The 19,739-nt window shown below is 31.8% G+C and overlaps 1 protein-coding gene across 2 annotated transcripts; it reads right to left on the minus strand.

Moving 5' to 3' along the window:
- Nucleotides 1-401: 401 nt before the first annotated feature.
- Nucleotides 402-17,727, minus strand: LOC111709717 (uncharacterized). 2 transcript variants are annotated; one of them, XM_023483603.1, is made up of 10 exons: nt 17,682-17,727; nt 17,315-17,450; nt 17,057-17,205; nt 16,770-16,820; nt 12,928-13,033; nt 11,678-11,797; nt 10,797-11,139; nt 4,573-5,369; nt 2,047-2,171; nt 402-1,337 (listed from the first exon to the last, which is right to left on the minus strand). In XM_023483603.1, exons 3-10 carry the CDS (start codon nt 17,188-17,190, stop codon nt 1,298-1,300), a joined length of 1,716 nt encoding a protein of 571 aa, XP_023339371.1. In that variant the 5' UTR covers nt 17,191-17,205; nt 17,315-17,450; nt 17,682-17,727; the 3' UTR covers nt 402-1,297. The 2 variants fall into 2 exon arrangements, with proteins under 2 accessions (XP_023339371.1, XP_023339372.1); XM_023483604.1 differs by having other exon boundaries at nt 17,315-17,371; nt 17,682-17,725.
- Nucleotides 17,728-19,739: the final 2,012 nt, after the last annotated feature.

Below are 19,739 nucleotides of genomic sequence, written 5' to 3' on the forward strand. Positions count from 1 at the left end.
AGCTTTTCTTTAATAAAACTCAGAGGAATCCCATTTGCGCATTACAAAAGCGCTTAATAGTTAAGTTTCAATCTAAAAAATGTTTATATTTAAGGTTGAAAAATTGTTATATTTTTAGTTGAGAAATGGTAATATTTTTGGTTTAAAAATAGTTATATTTTGGCTAAAAAAGGTAATATTTTTGGCTGAACAAAGGTTGTAATTTCAGTTTAACAATGGTTATACTGTTAGCTAATAAAATAAATTTGGTATAAATGGTTATATTTTTGGTTATAAAATGGTCATATTTTTGGTTCAAAAATGGTTATATTCTTGGTACAAAAATGGTTATATTTTCATTTTAAAAAAAGGTTATATTTTTGGACAAAACATGGTTATATTTTTGGTGGTTATATTTTGGTCGTTATATTTTTGGTTCTTATATTTTTGGTTCTTATATTTTTGGTTCTTATATTTTTGGGTGTTCTATTTTTGGTTGTTATATTTTTGGTTGTTATATTTTTGGTTGTTATATTTTTGGTGGTTATATTTTTGGTTGTTATATTTTTGGTTGTTATATTTTCTCTGTCCATTAACGAGACTTATATTAAGATCCTAAAGTAACAAAACACAGTGCGGTTTCCTTGGATGAATTAGCATGTGAAATTACGGCGTTTAAGTTACTCCATGTATGACAAAATACAGAAACATTTTAACCTAAGGATGAAGAGGGGTAAAAAGTCTATTTAAATCTGAGAAAGTGCTAAGAAGAGTTGTAAATGGTCTATTTCTAATAAAGAATCGAGAGACAAATGACGTCCAATTTTTCACAACAACACCACGTCGTTTTCATGCTTTCCTGTGTTAAAAATTTGAATTGCAATACAACATGTTTAAAATTTTAAATTCTCATAGATGAAGTTGATTTAAATCTACTGATATATTTTCAATGATAATTGAATTTTTGTTGTCGATTCTCTTGAATTATGTATATACATTGTACATTTTACAAACTACAAACTGTACTGCAAACTCCACAGTAGAAGATCTCATTATGTACAATGTACATGTAAATTGGTCTAAAACATAACCGAGAAATACTTTATATTGACTAGAGATAAAATATTTAAAGAGTGTTCAAGCATAGATGTCTATCAAAAGTATGTTTAAAAGTATGTGATACTTATATATATAATATTTATATAATATATCCTGGTAAAAGATGGTCGGAAAAACGTGTGCTGAAACGTGTACTGACACGTGTACTGAAAGCCGAATTAGACACGTGTTGATAATGAAAGCCAGCGTTGAACTTAGTTTAAACATTTGTAGTGGCAGCGTTCTGGTTCTCGTTTACTCTGTCAATATTTATATAATTTTAAATTAATTTTTCCCCTACTTTTCATTTACCTACCCTGTACTATATAGAAACTGTAATTTTTGTAGGGTTAGGGCGGTAAATTGAACTTTTTAGCAATAAAGGGGGGGAATACTTTTTATAAGATTACAGGGGGGGGGGAGGTAAAATTGGCGCAAATACACTTTTTACCCTCCCCCCCCTCTATTTCAAATCCTAAAACCGCCCTTGGATATTTTGTTATTCCTTAAAAACAAGGAAACGAACAATCAAAACTAAAAGAATTGAGTCTTTGTCACCAACTATGATTTTCTAATCTCTATATCTTTGCAACCCAATGCCATAGACGTTAGATATTTCAAACTATGAATTCAGATAGATGACAGAATCTAAGCTTAAAATATCAAAGGTTTACACCATCAGGTGGAAAAAATTAGGGTTTTAGAAAATCAGAATTTGTTACAAAGACTCAATTACTTTGTCGTAAAGGGGTTCAGCAGTTGTGATCATAGTTTCATTCACAATGCTTCAAGGTGCAATTTCAAAAATTAGGCTATATGCCATTACTTTTAAAGAATTCTATAAAAATTAAGTAGAAATATAAACTTTGAAATTCTGACTTCAATGAAGTCTGAGAACTCTTGTTCTCTGTTTTAGATTTAGATCCTAATATTCTAAAATTAAATAATTTCATATTTAATTATATTTTCCTGGAGAAGTTGGTTCCTCCATCCCTGCCCCTGGCGCACAGTACATAGATAAGGACCAGGAGAAGAACCAGAACTAGAACTCCTACTCCAACTCCGATACCGATCACTGCCTCCAGAGGGAGTACCTGGAATACAAAGCAAGGTTTGGTTTGGTTCTAAGCCGAGAACTTTTAATTGATTAAAGAGAGGTTAATCTAAACCGTTTCGGGGGAACCGCATGAGATAAATCAATCATAAGTTTAGATGTTATATTTCATTTAATTTTTTAGCGGAAAAAGATTAGCTTTACTTCAACCAAAAGTTTGCCGACTCTGGAGGGATTTCTATTTTAAAAAGATTGGATCCAGGATTCTATAGTTTCTGTCTGCCAAGTTTAAGCGATAAAAAGTCGTGGAAGAATACTCCTTACATGGACTTGGAGTCCAACCTTATAGAAACACAACGTATAGAAACCTCTAGTTATAGCAAAAAGGCGTATTTTGCGGGAGAATATTTTTTATATTGTAGAAAAATAATTAGTGTAAATTGTAGATATCATTTTAAAAAATCCTTATATTTAAATGGTAACACGGAATTTTATGAAAGCATAATAGCATTACTGGAGAAATTAGTCTTTTAGAATTTTGAGAAATAATTTGGTAAAAATTTTGGTAAAAATAAAACTGTAGACATAATTTTTATATACTCGTTTAAAAAAAAGTAACATAGACTTTTATGTAACCATAAGCATTCATTTATGTTGTCAGTACATGATAAAATCCGGGGGGCGACCTTAAACACTAAGCAGAGCAGTACACATGAAGACGACGTTGGACATAAAAAAACGGGGTAAAGAGGCCGTTTCCTTTCAACGAACTTGTGAATGTGATAAATGAAGACGACATTTTAACAAAAATGCAGTAGTCCTCTTAATGAAATGGAAAATGAAGACGACATTTTGCCGTAAACGCAGTGGTCCCCAGAATAAAGTGGAAAATAAACACGTTCTGTTGTTTTCAGACTAAACTGTAAAATGAAGATGATATTAAGTACGAAAGATTTCAGTGGTACAAAGAATGAAGGGTAAAATAAAGACGACATTTTGATTATGGAAAAGGACTTGCTGTCCTGTATATTTATGAGACGATGTCTTCATCCACAATTTTATTGTAGGGAGCACTGTATTTTTGTGAAGAAGTTTTGTTCCTTTACCATTTTATTTTGAGAAGCACTGTATATTAACGAGAAGTTGTTTTAATTATTTACCATTTCATTTACGAGAAGTTGTGTTCATTTACACAACAATATTTGAAAAGTCGACTTCATTTACCATTTATTTTGGAGAGCACTGTATATTTCTGAGAAAAATAAATTTTCCCTGACATGCATAATGTTCCGCCGGCATTTTCTTGTCTGTATGTTTTGTGTCAACAACGTACTGCAAGTGCTCAGTCAGTTAGGGTCCGGCCCCGAGAAAGTTTGCTGTACCAAATCAAAATAATAACATTGTAAATCATTAAACGTGTTCGCTCCTTTAATGTCCAGGGTATGTTAAAAAAAAATGATAATAATGTTGAGCGACAATATTTTACAAGCAAGTTTAATTTCTCTAAAATATAAAAAAATATTCTCCCGCAAAATACGCCTTGTTGCTATAACTAGCGGTTTCTTTGTGTTTCTATAAGGTAAAGTCATCGTCAGAGAAACTTAACTCACAATCAGGTTAATTTGTAAAAAAGGTGCATCTTTCAGACTTAGGAAATGTCGCTCACTTATAATTGTGTAGCCTTGAATATAAAGAATTCAAAGATAAAGCATTCGTATCTAGATTTTATTGACAAACTCCTCGAATAAGGTATTGTTTTGCTTTATTACATTGTCCTCTGCATTCTCCACTTATCGGGTTAATATCATTACTAGCAGGAGAAACTGTAAAAATCAGATTTGTCGATTTATAATTTGTAAAATTAGTAAAATTTGTAAAATTTGTAAAGCTATAATTGAAACAACAAGCATGTTTTGTAAAGAAAAAGTTCGGATTTAAACTAAGAAAAGTTTTAAGAAAATGGAAAGATCTTCTACTGCAGACAGAATATGAAAACTTTCCCGAGAATTAATGAAAGTTTTTACGATGACTGGAGTCACTAGAGGGAAATCTTCATATCTCAAACTTATCAGAGAATTTCAAGAAAACAACTTAATTTTCTTCAGGATTCCATAAAAAAAGTAGTAGGCATTTATGCAGTATAACTATGGTGTTGGGACATTTCATGTTAAGACATTTTATAGATGGACATTTCATAGATATCAAAATCATGGTAAGGACATTTCAGAGACAGGAGATTTCAGAAATAATACATTTCATAGAAAATAAATTCATAGATAGGACATTTTATAGATAGGAATTTCCAATCTATGAAATGTCCATCTTTGAAATGCCTTTCTATGAAATGTCCCAATACCATAGTAATTTGGGGTTGGATCAAATTTGAACTTTTAGGAAATAATTCGAAGATAATCATTATCTAATTGTGAATAATTCCTTACCGAGTCTCCGCATACAGGTGGAGCAGCGTAGATATCCGACAGCTGAGTTATTCGGAAGAAATTCTCTCCAAGAACTATTTTCCTGAAGGTTTCGTCATCGAAAAACATGTTGATCGAACTTGTATCCGTGAGCTGACGAGCATGGTTGGGAATATCCTTCATGCATCCGTTCTTGTTCATGGTTCCAGGATACAGATGCTTTTGACCCAGGGAGGCTACAAAGTCTGTTCCTGTGAGGAATCTATCCGGATACTCATGGAACAGTTCCAGGTATATCGCCATAGAATGAGTTGGACCAGTCACTGATCCCTTGCTCCGCACCAAACCTTCATGAACCATCCAGGTCTGGTGAAGATCCTCTCTGATCTGATCTACATCAGAGCTGTTGAAGAGGAACTCCACGTCCTCGTTAAAGTCTGTGTGTGTATCTGTGTGGAGGTCGGAGACCTTCTTGCTACCGTCGTGGTTCATAAGGTTCTGCTTGGCGAGAACGTCCCAGGATACGTCCGCATGTAGGTTGTCATGACGTTGGAAGAGTTTACGGAGAATATGCGCGTGAATATTGGGATGAAGATCACGCAGTTCTTTCGATAATCCAAGATGAGCCCAAACCACTGTTAAGTTTTTATACCTGGAGAGCAGGGTGTCCCAAACCTTGAGATGCTGAACCTTGGAGAAGGTCGTTCTGGGTTTGTTTTGTTTATCGAAGAATGAATGATAATAAACTTCCAACATATCCTTCCACCAACCATGGTTTTGTGAAGCTGCTCTTAACTCCTCTGTTGGTATCTCGCAGCCTGAAAAAATATATATAGGAAGGATTAACAGGCATACTTATCTTTCTTCAGATTACAAATACTTACTGTTTTTCCCTGTACCCCCTTAGCAACAAAAATATTTATAGTATAAAAATTGTTTTTGTTTAGCAATCATTTCTCTGTGTTATTGCGATAATTTAAAGCAACATCAGACTACATTTTGCGAATTAAAAACGAGAGTAAACATGTTTTAGTATCAGTATCAGTATCAGCATCAGTATCAGTATCAGTATCAGTACATTTCAATTTTTATGGGAGCGTTAAGTGTGTGAACTTAAAGATTATATATCAAATTCAAATATTGACATCTTAAAAGCACAAAGTCCAAGCTAACAAGAATATTTATGATTTTAAAATAAACCAAAGAAAATCACAAAACCCCATCCAAAAGTACTGTTTTTAAATAATCCAATATGTCGGATTTATCTTGTATTTGGTATATTGTATCTACCTAATATTTGAAATATTAAATAAAATCAAAACTTTTTGTTTCAAACATTATTTCAATTTAAACAGAAATTTAAATTTTGTAATAGAATATATCCGTCCTGCTCTATATCATATATTTTGTAATAGAATATATCCGTCCTGCTCTATATCATATATTTTGTAATAGAATATATCCGTCCTGCTCTATATCATATATTTTAAATCTACCAAAGTCTAAAGCAGGGAACCTTACTGTTGGACCTTACCATCCCAATAAAGCTTGATNTTATACAGTAAACTACATTTCTGGTCTTACAGTTGAAAGTTCCATTAATCTCAATCTTCTTGCTGGTATTAGAGGATTGTATAACTGTTCCAGGCTCTATGTAGGGACAAGTTGGGCAAATTTAACCACAAGGTTTCATACCAGGTATTAGCCTCTTTGGCCTCATTCTAGGAGGATCTGGAATTCTGGCTCGGATAGTTTATCCCTAAGATTAGGAGGTCTCCTATAGGTAACCATAGGTGGATTTTGAAAAACCTCCTTCATCCAAGGATCCTGAACCATGGTTCTCCAATGTTTCTGTATGATGGAGGAGACACAAGGCAGCTGGGGATTAAATGAGATGGAGAATATAACTCGATCTGGTTTCTCCTTTTCTCCACTTTCTTTAAAGCAACTTCCCTAGGTATAGCTTTAGCTCGAACTATAGCAGAGTCAACAATTGAAGATAATTTCACTGATAATTTCCGTGAAAACTCTTAAAATGGGTATTATATACTCGAATCAGAGCCCAAACCAATAGTTGGGCGAGCTTGTGCCGCCCCTACATCTTTGATTAATGTTTGTTATAATCTATTTATAAATATCTGTATTATCCTGAATCCGTTGTAATTTTGGGCAAATAAGCTAATAAGTATGTGTTTTTCTTTCGAAATAGATCGATGTAACAAAGACGACATCTAAATATATTGCGGGTTTACAGGATCCATTCAAGGATAAATATATAAACTGGAAATGTAATTATAAATTAAAATAAATATAAATCAATGCAAGATACAATTGATACAATGTTTGTAGATGAAAAGATTATCAGAATATATTCATTTTGTGCATTCTCACCATGAAACACAAGACAAATGAGTTTTAAGATTTGTATTGTTACAAAACTAGTCACACCCCCCCCCCCTGTACCTCTAAAATACCCCGCCGTGCCCAGTCCTTTATTTGTCCTTGTCTTACTCGTCGAATTTTCTGCATGATCTATTTTCAATTATTCTCCTAACTCACTTTTTTCCCTTCTCTCCTCTTATTCTTTATTTATTTCAGACAGAGTGAATACACTCATAACTTGAGAACCCAGTGTTGCCCAGGGTACTTTACTCATAAATTACGATTTACGATTGGACCAGCTCAACTTAGAATCTCAAAACCAAGCTAAGAACCATAGAGAATAGAATATATAGAGAGGAATTTACTAGAAAAAAGTGTAAAACGGCCATTTTGTTGTACTGTTTCCATACTGCAGGTGTACTTCACATATTTATGCTATATAACCTGTTGGGCCCTGGAATATCATTTTATAGAAAATCTAAAATTATTGTTAAAAGAAAACCAAATTATGAAATAGGCTGGTTTCATAATTGACCAATGATCATTTCTCATAGACTCTATGCCTTCCACTTTACAAACGATGATTTTCCGTTATAACTATAAATCAAATGATGTTTTTATTCACCTAATTCATTATAAAGTTTATTTAAAAGTTTTAAAAATTCGAAATTGAAATGGATAGTATAGGCAACATACCGTATTAATGTACTCTACTGCATATAATTTGTGCACATTTAGATGATTTGTACACTTTGAACTCCCTTTCAGGCTGAAAGGGACTGAACAAATTCATACCGAGAGATTCTTTTAATTTCTCTCTATATATTCTATTCTCTATGCTAAGAACATTCCTGTGTGTCTCCCAAGTTCCTCAATCAAAATTTAAAGCAAATCTGTCAAGGGGTTATATATCATAACTTTATAAGTTAAAATATATAACTTTATATGTTAGATACTCAGAAGGAGAAGTGCAAAGGAATTGAGTCTTTGCCACAAACACAAATTTTCTTATTCCTTTATTTTTGCAACCTGATGGTGTAAACTTTTGATATTTCAAACGTAGACTATTTGATTTAAATTAAATTTCAAATATTCAGGGTGTATTCAAGGGGTAGTCTAAAAATAGGTTAAAATAGGTTAAAATATTTTTCTCTAACAGACAAATTTCTGTTAATTCAACGATTAGATCTCTTTTTAGTCCAAAACAAGTGAGGACAAATCTTGTACAAAGGTTTGTTTCTGTGAAAGTCGTCTTTGAGTCGATTTTGATGAAAACTAATAAGTTTTTGATAATAAAAAGCCAAAAATTAGCATTAAATGGATACAATTCCCCATTAAATTGATTGTTTAATTATCTTTTAACGTCAAAAGTAAATGTAAAATTTTTCGCAGCTGGCATATCGAAATAAACTTTTTAAATCATCAGATTTTTTCAAATTTTAAATTATCTTTTATTATAAATTATATCATTTTGTTTTTACTTTTTGGACAGGAATAGGAGAAAGGTTTAGTAAACTACTGACAAGGATTAGGACAGGAATAGGAGAAAGGTTTAGTAAACTACTGACAAGGATTAGGACAGGAATAGAAGAAAGGTTTAGAAAACAACTGACAAGGATTAGAACAGGAATTAAAGAAATGTTTAGTAAACTACTGACAAGGATTAGTACAGGAATAGGAGAACGGTTTAGTAAACTACTGACAAGGATTAGGACAGGAATAGAAGAAAGGTTTAGTAAACTAATGTTTAAGGATTAGGACAGGAATAGAAGATAGGTTTTGTAAACTATTGACAAGGATTAGGACAGGAATAAGAGAAAGGTTTGTAAACTATTGACAAGGATTAGGACAGGAATAGAAGAAAGGTTTGTAAACTACTGACAAGGATTAGGACAGGAATAAGAGAAAGGTTTGTAAACTACTGACAAGGATTAGGACAGGAATAGAAGATAGGTTTTGTAAACTACTGACAAGGATTAGAACAGGAATAATATGTATGTCTAGTAAACTACTGACAAGGATTAGGACAGGAATAAGAGGTTGTTGTCGCTAAGGAACAAGATTCTGACGATGAACAGATAGACAAGGTATAACCCACAAATCAAAATCGATAATGCAGAAAACTCTTTATTTCCTAAAAAAATAATGAAATGAATAATGATAAATAATTATTACAGGGTTTACAAATTTATAATGAAAAGATTCTTACGATCTATTTGCCTATTCGGGGGTTATCTGTCGAAAAGTCCGAAGACGCTTTTTATACATTAAAACTTCTGAAAAGATTAACAATTAAATGTTGATGAAAGTCACTAATTCTTTAAATAGAAATGTTCTTGTTTAACTTTGAAATGGTTCACAATTGATAAACGTTTATACTCCGTTATCAGAGAACAAAGAAGAAAAGCGGGCTGAAATTGTTTGGTTTGGATTCTCGTCTCCGAGAGGAGCATTTAAGTTGAAGACGACATTACATAAAAGGGGGGGGGGTCTTAATGTTAATGGTTGACAGAGGTATGTTTAGTAAACTATGACAAGGATTAGGACAGTAATAGAAGAAAGGTTTAGTAAACTACTGACAAGGATTAGGACAGGAAAGAAGAAAGGTTGTTTAATCTATTGACAAAGAAAGGTTTATTAAAGAACTGCAGAACGGATTGAGACCGGAGCAGGACGGAAAAGAAAAATATTTTAATGTTTTAAGTTTCTAGCTGATGGTTCAGATATTCTTCTCTCGGGGAAATATAGTCTGGAAGCTTGAAAAGAGAAAGCTGGCTAGATAAGGTTTTTAAATTTCTCTAATTTGAAAAACTGGAGCTGACAACTACAAATATATAAATCATATTAATGTGGGGGAAACAGAACAGATAATATGAATTCTGTAGTTTAATGGGGGTTCTCAGAGACAACAGAAAAAAGGAAACTAACGATATTTTTTTTTTCAATTTGAAATTATGAATCGCTCTGCTCTAATTTAATTCTTTTGTATAAGTTGTTCCTATAGGATCATAGATAGTAAATACTGTTCCTATTTGATCCTAGAAAGTAAATACTGTTCCTATAGGATCGTAGATAGAAATGTTGTTCCTATCGTAATAGTAAATATTGTTCCTATTGGGTCCTAGATAGTAAATACTGTTCCTATAGGATCTATAGATATTAAATGCTGTATCTATAGGATCCTAGATTGTAAATATTGTTCCTTTAGGATCCTAGATAGTTAAAATTGTTCCTATTGGGTTATAGATAGAAAATACTGTTACTAAAGATTATATATATAGTAAATACTGTTCCTATAGGGGCCTAGATAGTAAATACTGTGCCTATAGGATGCTAGATAGTAAATAATGTTCCTATAGGGTCCTAGATAGTAAACACTGTTCTTTAGGATCATAGATAGTAAATAATGTTCCTATAGGATCCTCGATATGTAAATAATGTTCCTACAGGATTCTAAATAGTAAATACTGTTCCTATATGATCCTAGATACAAGTATTGTGCCAATAGGATCCTCGATATGTAAATACTGTTCCCATTGGATCCTAGATAATAAATAATGTTCATATAGGGTCCTTGATATGTAAATACTGTTCCTATAGGATCCTCGATATGTAAATAATGTTCCTATATGATCCTCGATATGTAAATACTGTTCCTATAGGATCCTCGATATGTAAATACGGTTCATATAGGATCCTCGATATGTAAATACTGTTCCTATAGGATCCTCGATATGTAAATACTGTTCCTATAGGATCCTCGATATGTAAATACTGTTCCTATAGGATCCTCGATATTAAATACTGTGCAAAAAAATTGAGATATTTTCCCTGTCCATGGATATGTTATCTAAAGAAATCACCTGAAAGACTATTTCTTGGATCAATGTTGACCGGCACATCGTCATAGTTATCGCAGCCCAGGTCTGAATGGAGCGTGGTCGGCCACTTCTTATCTGAGAGAGTATTGAATAGTTTATCCAATCGTCCTGCCTCTATCATCTTCTCCGTAACCCTCTCCTGGTCGAAGAACCCGTTGCTGGCCAGGGCGTGCTTGAACACGTTTATCTCCCCGGCCCACCGAAACGCGTTTGGGAAGGTGTGCTCGAGCTCGTTAAAGTTTTTAGATATTTTCTCTGGTTTCTGCAGGTTGGGGAAGGTTACAGACAATAGGAGATGTATAGTATCCTCTAAACTACTGTTACCCTGTTAAACAAATACAGTTTTTTATAAAATATTAAATATCATTATAAACATCAAATTTAACATGCAACCCTGCAGGCAATATTACTAAATAAAATAATATTTTTAGACTTTTTAGAAAATATTCTTCTATGTACTGTCTAATCTTGCAGTATACTGCTGACTAGTTTTAGCCCTAATTATGCTGCTGCTGTATATATTTACAGAGTCATTAAAGGAAGTGTTCGCGAAAAAAAGGCAGTCGAGTAACTGTTCGATTATATTTTTATTTAAAGGGATTGTTGTCGTAATCTCCACTGATCTTTATTAATTATTAAAGGGACTGTAAAGGAAAAATTAAAGGGGGTATAGGCTGAAACCTGAGAATCTCAGGAGTTGAACGATACATATAAGATACCTGATATCAGGGTTAGATGAATATCTGATATCAGGGTTAGATGAATATCTGATATCAGGGTTAGATGAATATCTGATATCAGGGTTAAATGAATACCTGATATCATGGTTAGATGAATATCTGATATCAGGGTAAGATGAATACCTTATATTTTTTAGTAAAATCCTCTGCATTTAACCGATCATTCTCCGGGTTTGGAACCACAGTGTAGTTCAGGGTTGGGCAGTGAAGATAATAACAACAATCAGGATCATCCTGGTTCCTCTGCATACATTTTTATTATTTATTTTATTAATTGAAAATAACAACTCCTAAATTTAAAAGTTGCAGTTGAAGTTAGCCAAAACTAAATTCCATCTCATTCTACAGGGTGTTTTTTTCATTTAGTTAAAAGATAGAAAAATCCACAAAAAAAAAATACAAAATCATTCAGTAGATACTTTTTCAAAGCCAAAGAACTAATGCAAGGAAAGTTATTTCAGTGGTGTACGCGTTTTTTGCACTGCAGTGTACTGTCTTTGGGCGGAAAAGTAAACACAAGACAGCCTGACATGGGAATCAATTTACACAAAAATAATCTATGAAATATTCTGGACATAGGAAACTATTATGTGTATTATCAAAATGATCTAAATTAAATGCTTTTATCCTCCTCGGATACTAAACGAACACTGATACATCTATTCTTGTTTACAAATTCCGCCCAGAGAAAACTGGTTTCAATATGTACGCAGAGTATACGCGACCGCAATTTACTTTCCTTGTATTACTACCTTGTTTAAAGCTGTAAATTTAAGAAACTATTTAAAAATAATGGTTAATCCTACAAAAAGACGTAAGCATTCTTTACAAACCTAAAAACCAACGTCAGGAGGAATTTCAGGCTATTCTCTGTTCGTCTGTCTGTCTAATTGTACGATCATAACTCATTAACCCAGAGACCGATTATCATATCATTTTGTTTGGGAAACTTGGTATAATTAACCACGAAAATATTCTCAGTGCGGTTTAAAAATTCTAAGTTGATTGGATTGAAATTGAGTCTTTGCCACAAGCTCAAATTGTCGATTCCGTATTTCTTTGCAATCAGATGGTGTAAACCTTTGATATTCAAAGTTTGAAATATCTAAGGTCTACGACTTTGAGTTGTAAATATATAGGGATAGGAAAATCAGAGTTTGTGGCAAAACTCAATTCCTTTCCGGAAATTTCTTCTGACCTTGGTTTTTTGGTTTTGAGAGAATTACTGCCAACGTTTAATATTTTATCATCATGATGGTTAGAAAAGACTAAATGAAAACTTGCTTAGTATCTTCTTAATCCAATTTTATGAGTTCTTAGCTCCGGGAAATAGTTTAGACCCGGAGTTAGAGAAATATATAATCCTTCCCAACCTTCTCCAGTAGCTGTCCAATACCAAACATGGTTGAGAAGAGTAGACCATGATCTATCATCCACTGAAGGTATTCAAAGAAAGGAACGGGAGGGCCGCCAAAAGGTCTAAAATAAATATTTTAAGTTTATATGTAAACAGACAACTTCTACACTGTAATCTGAGGATTATTACTGGGCAGAATATAATATATAACATATATACAATACATTTATTATTACTATGATAATATTATTATTATATTATATATATATATTTATATAAGAGAACTATAAAGTCTAAACAAACATTAGCATACATTGCAGAGAAGAACTCAGCAAGAGATTTAGCACTCAGTGTTGTAATGGATACATGGATATACAGATACAATACAGGATACATAGATACATGGATATACAGATACAATACAGGATACATGGATACATAGATATACAGATACAATACAGGATACATGGATACATGGATATACAGATACAATACAGGATACATGGATACATGGATATACAGATACAATACAGGATACATGGATACATGGATATACAGATACAATACAGGATACATGGTTACATGGATATATAGATACAATACAGGATACATAGATACATGGGTATACAGATACAATACAGGATACATGGATACATGGATATACAGATACAATACAGGATACATGGATACATGGGTATACAGATACAATACAGGATACATGGATACATGGGTATACAGATACAATAGAGGATACATGGATACAGTACAGGATAAATACATGGATACAATGCAGAATACATGGATACAATACAGAGTACATGAACATATGGTGTCACGGATACAATAAATGAATAAGATACATGATTCATGTATTGGTCTGTTAAAGAAAAATTCTCAAAGATAGAGACTGTGTCCGAAAAAACCGGGATTAGGGTTTTTACGATTTTTATCGATCATATTGTTTTTCACGGTTCATGTTTTATGTTGATATCACGCAAAGTACGCGTAAAGGAGTATTTATTTGGCTGGGTTTTTATTATTTTTCTTTTATCTCTGACTGCAATAGATTTTTCCATCTTCTTTAAACGAAAAGGAATTGAGTCTTTGTCACAAACTAAAATTTTCTGATCCCTATATCTCTGCAACCTGATGGTAAAAGACTTAGAATACTTAACCTAACAGATTTCATAGTTTTTAATATCTAAGGTTTACGACATTGGGTTGTAAAGATGAAGGGTTAAAAAATCAGAATTTGAGACAAAGACTCGATTCCTTAGATCGCAGACAATTGTTTTCCCTGATCCTGAGGACTCTGAAAATTGTTTATTGATATATATAGTGCACCACAAAAAAACACTTTCCAATATTCATGTTGAACCCAATTTTTATTCCAAAAGGACTTTTAATCAATTATTTACAAATCTGTAATTTCAACGCGCTGTAAATTGTTCATTCTGCTGCGCCCCTATGGGTATCAAATTCATAAATGTTTTTCAAGAAAAATTGTTAGAACGATCTCTTTGTTTAAGATGTCAAACCGTAGATTAAATTCCCTCGTGTTTAAAAAGAACTGTACTTTCTAGTGACCCCCCTTTACATCTTTATCTCAGAACCAATTGGGAAGATATTTTTGTTTTTCTACTTTAAGAAGGGAGTGTTCACGAAAAATGAAAGGGGGTAAAGCGAAAAACGAAAAATAATCGTTTTTGATCGGTGTTAATCTAACTTCTATCTGTTGCGTCTATGAGGAGAAAATTGATAAAAGCGACTTTTAATGTAGGACGTAGCAATATACGACTCAGATCGTAGAAAAACTTAATTTCAATCAAATCATTCAGATATTACATTCAGATATAAGGTGGATACCGTTGTGAATCGGGTATGTAACTCTTTCAGGGGAGGGTCACTTGAAATAAATTTCGTCGAGAGTCCCTTTAATGTCCTGCCTACAACTTTTGCAATTTTTCAATGTTCATTTATTTCTAAAATATGCAAAAAGAAAAAGATTGTCTTAGCATGAAGTTTGTCTTCACAACACAAATGTAAAATGATATTGAAGACACAGGTCTGTAATATAATACCATGTTAAATATAAACTGAAAATATATTAAATTAAATTTTAAATATTTTTTATTGTCTATAAAGCGCAAAGTAAACAGATGGAGACTGCATGTACAGTACTGGAAAATATGATGTGTATGTCAAATAATAAAGTTTAAATTTCAGGTTTAAGTCAAATAATAAATTTTAAATTTCAGGTTTAAGTCAAATAATAAAGTTTAAATTTCAGGTTTAAGTCAAATAATAAAGTTGAATTTCAGGTTTAAGTCAAATAATAAAGTTGAATTTCAGGTTTAAGTCAAATAATAAAGTTTAAATTTCAGGTTTATGTCAAATAATAAAGTTTAAATTTCAGGTTTAAGTCAAATAATAAAGTTTAAATTTCAGGTTTAAGTCAAATAATAAAGTTTAAATTTCAGGTTTAAGTCAAGTAATTAAGTTAAATTCTAGGTTAAAGTCGAGTAATGTAAACAAAGTTTAAATTTCAGGTTTAAGTCGAATAATTAAGTTGACCAAAACAATGCCCTTGAACGGATACAGAGAGTTTGCCTAGAAATTATTCTGGGCAAAGATTATGTCGAATATATAAGTGCATTGGAGTCCTGTAAACTGGAGACCCTGGAGTCAAGAAGGGACAAGCTATCCCTCTCTTTTGCAAAGAAATGTATTAAATCTTCTAAACATCGTCATCTCTTCCCTGCTCCAGTTCACCCACATGAAAACAAACTACGCCACCAGGAGCAGTATTATGTCAATTATACCAGGACAGAAAAAAATATATTAAATCTGCAATTCTATTTATTCAGAGACTGCTTAACCAATAATTTGCTTGTTTTATTCTTATTTGTGAATGATAAATCATTATTTATTTATTTATTTATCTATTTAAAAAAATGATTAAGTAAAATTTTAGGTCCAATGATAAAAATAAAATCATGATGTCTGTGTTAACAAATAAAGTTTGATTTGCACTTGCAGTACAAGAGAGGAAATATTTAAAGAATGGGAAAATGTTGTGAACAAATAAACTTAGGAATTTATTTCTTTTCAACATTCTAACTTATTTCATTTAGTTTTATATTTACCAGTTCCAGTAGAACCAGACACCAATTTCTGTAATTTTTAAAGTTTTTTTTTTTATTTATTTACATTTCTTGTTTTAAAGGTTAATCTCATTCATCCTATGATTTCTCAAAAATATTACTTAGTACTGACAAATTTACAAAAACAGTTCTATTTACTAATAATAATATAGTTGGGATTAGACAACCATGCAAGGATGAAACTACCTAAACCAATGATATCACTTGAACCCTACTGGAACCAATGATATCACCTAAAAACTACCTTAACCAATGATATTACCTGAAAACTACCTTAACCAATGATATTACCTGAAAACTACCTTATCCAATGATATCACCTGAAAACTACCTGAAAACTACTTGAACCAATGATTTTACCTGAAAACTAGATGAACCAATGATATCACTTGAACCCTACGTGAACCAATGATATCACCTGAAAACTACCTGAAAACTACTTGAACCAATGATATTACCTGAAAACTAGATGAACCAATGATTGATATCACTTGAACCCTACTTGAACCAATGATATCATCTGAAAACTACCTGAACCAATGATATCACCTGAAAACTACCTGAACCTATGACATCAAGTGAAAACTACCTGAACCTATGACGTCACTTGAAAACTACCTGAACCAATGATATCACCTGAAAACTACATGAACCTATGATATCACCTGAAAACTACCAGAACCAATGATATCACCTGAAGTGGTTGTGAGTATCGATAACACTAATAAAACCATCAACTCCATGCCTAAAATATTGAAAATTGAAAAATAGAAATCTATAAATATATTTCTATATCTTATCTATCAATTTATTTATCTAAACATTAACCTTTTTCTTTACTTTTATACCTATTCTATATCTATATATATATCTATCTATCTATCTATCTATCCATCTATTCTATATCTATATATCTATATATCTATCAATTCTATATCTATATATCTATCTATATATCTATCTATCTATCTATCTACTGACCTCTCCCAGCAGATCTTGTTGTCTGGATTGTCTATCTTGAACCTGGAGAGGGTTCTCCTGGTTTTGGTTTCCTCGGAGAGAAGTGGATCCGACATAGCTGATACTCCGTGGAGTAGGAGAACTAAACCCCACATTGTCCGTACTTCAAACTGCAAGAAGATGAAAAACTGAAAATCTGATTCAAAATCTGATTTAAAATCTGATTCAAAATCGTAAAAAATGAAAACATGAAACACAATCCTATATAAGCGCATCTACCTGTGCGGGCTGGGAATCACACTGACCGGCAAATCCTCGGTAGATCTCCCTCCTTTCCTGTAAAGAATATCGCTTCTGCTACTAAGCGGACCCGGAGAAAGGACGTGAGAACTAAATGGATAGATAACTCCCCGCCCTAACAACAAAATACGTTCTTCATTAAAGAGAAAAGACGCTATTTCGCAAAACTCTAAATTGTCCAAAAATTGAAAATTAACTCACTTATATTGTATTAATTTTAAACAATTATATATATATAACATGCAAGAATACGGACTACTTAGAAAATTTGACCTTGAGAATTTTTAGGAATATTTTAATATTTCTTAAATAAAATTTTAAAAAATGATTTGTTGTTTTTACTAACCTCGAGAAAAGTTATTGAAAGTATTCACCAGGCATTATTTTTCTAAATATTTAATCTTTCGTTAAATTTTGTTAGGAAACATCAAGCAACAGATTTATTATTATGACAAGTTTCGAACCAAAGTTATCAAGTAACAGATTTATTATTATTACAAGTTTTAAACCAAAGTTATCAAGTAACAGATTTATTATTATTACAAGTTTTAAACCAAAGTTATCAAGTAACAGATTTATTATTATTACAAGTTTTAAACCAAAGTTATCAAGTAACAGATTTATTATTATTACAAGTTTCGAACCAAAGTTATCAAGTAACAAATTTATTATTATTACAAGTTTAAAACCAAAGTTATCAAGTAACGGATTTATTATTATTAAAAGCTTTAAACCAAAGTTAAGTAGTAACAGATTTAATATTATAACAAGCTTAAACCAAAGTTATCAAGTTATATTTTTTATAATGGTTAGCTCTGTATTTGTTTGGTCGAATAGAATATCTGCAAAATGTTAATCTAATGAATGGGGAAATTACTGCTCCACCCGGGAACATGAAAAGGCGGGGGGGNGGTCCAGTTTATGCGCATAAAAATATATAAAATGTAAAAGTATTTAAAATATCTGAAAATTGTATAAAGATTTTCAAATTATCATTATGTAACAATAAAAACCGTGACTGTAAACCAAAAAAATATTATAAGTTTTCAGAAAAAAAAATTCAGTAGAATGCCCGATTTTAAGTTCTGCTATGTAAACACGGCTTTAAAATAAACGATCCAATATGTCTTTAACGTACCATTTATTTTTAATGATTTTATATGATTTTAAATTTTTAAGCTTTAAATGATTTTACATATCTTGCAATCCCTGCATGGAGTAGGGTCAGGGAGTAAGGAAGAGAAGGGAGATATAACTGACGCGGCCTACCATATGATTATGCGTGCTTTGCAGACGGGTACTCCATTTGTACAAAAAATATTCAAAATAGGTTATTGTATACGCGGTAATTGTATATCAGACAAATATAGCTTATTCAAATGTAGTACCCGTCTGCAAAGCATGTATAATCATATGGTAGGGCGAACCGCGTCTGTTTAAAGCATAAACTATTTTTTTAAAGTTGAAAAAACTATTATTTCAAAGTGAGCTAATGGTGTAGTTTTTGCATCTTAACGTTGGAAAAATTGAAATTGAATTTTTTTATAAAAATGATAAAAAAGGTATGCATAAATGCATTTATTTTACTGAAATGCTGAAACAGATTCTTTCATGAATAAAACTAATGCATTTCATTTCTCGAGGTTCATCTAAAAGCCTTTTCTAAAAAATATTAATCAATTTTGTAAATGGGTTCTTTGTAGATATTAGACCCGTCACAGTGCTTAAATGTTTAAAGGGACTGAAAGCGTAATTTCAAGTGACCCTCCGTGCAAAGATGGCACTGTCCGATTCACTAGGTACAATTAAAAGCTTTGTTTTATCAAACTTCTTCTGATTCTCTAGAATTTAAATATTGAAAGTTGAGATCTGTTTTTAGGGTTTCCATATTCTATATATTTTTAAGTTTAGATCTGTTTTCAGGGTTTCCATATTTTACATATTTTTAAATTGAGCTCTGTTTTCAGGGTTTCCATATTCTATATATTTTCAAGTTAAAATCTGTTTTCAGGGTTTCCATATTTTATATATTTTCAAGTTAAAATCTGTTTTCAGGGTTTCCATATTCTATATATTTTTAAGTTAAAATCGGTTTTCAGGGTTTCCATATTTATATATTTTTAAGTTAACATCTGTTTTCAGGGTTTCCATATTTTATATATTTTCAAGTTAACATCTGTTTTCAGGGTTTCCATATTTTATATATTTTCAAGTTAACATCTGTTTTCAGGGTTTCCATATTCAATATATTTTTAAGTTAAAATCGGTTTTCAGGGTTTCCATATTTATATATTTTTAAGTTAACATCTGTTTTCAGGGTTTCCATATTTTATATATTTTCAAGTTAACATCTGTTCTTAGGGTTTCCATATTCTATATATTTTCAAGTTAACATCTGTTTTCA

This window comes from Eurytemora carolleeae, unplaced genomic scaffold (assembly GCF_000591075.1).
Source record: "Eurytemora carolleeae unplaced genomic scaffold, Eaff_2.0 scaffold974, whole genome shotgun sequence".
Classification (NCBI taxonomy): Eukaryota; Metazoa; Arthropoda; class Copepoda; order Calanoida; family Temoridae; genus Eurytemora; species Eurytemora carolleeae.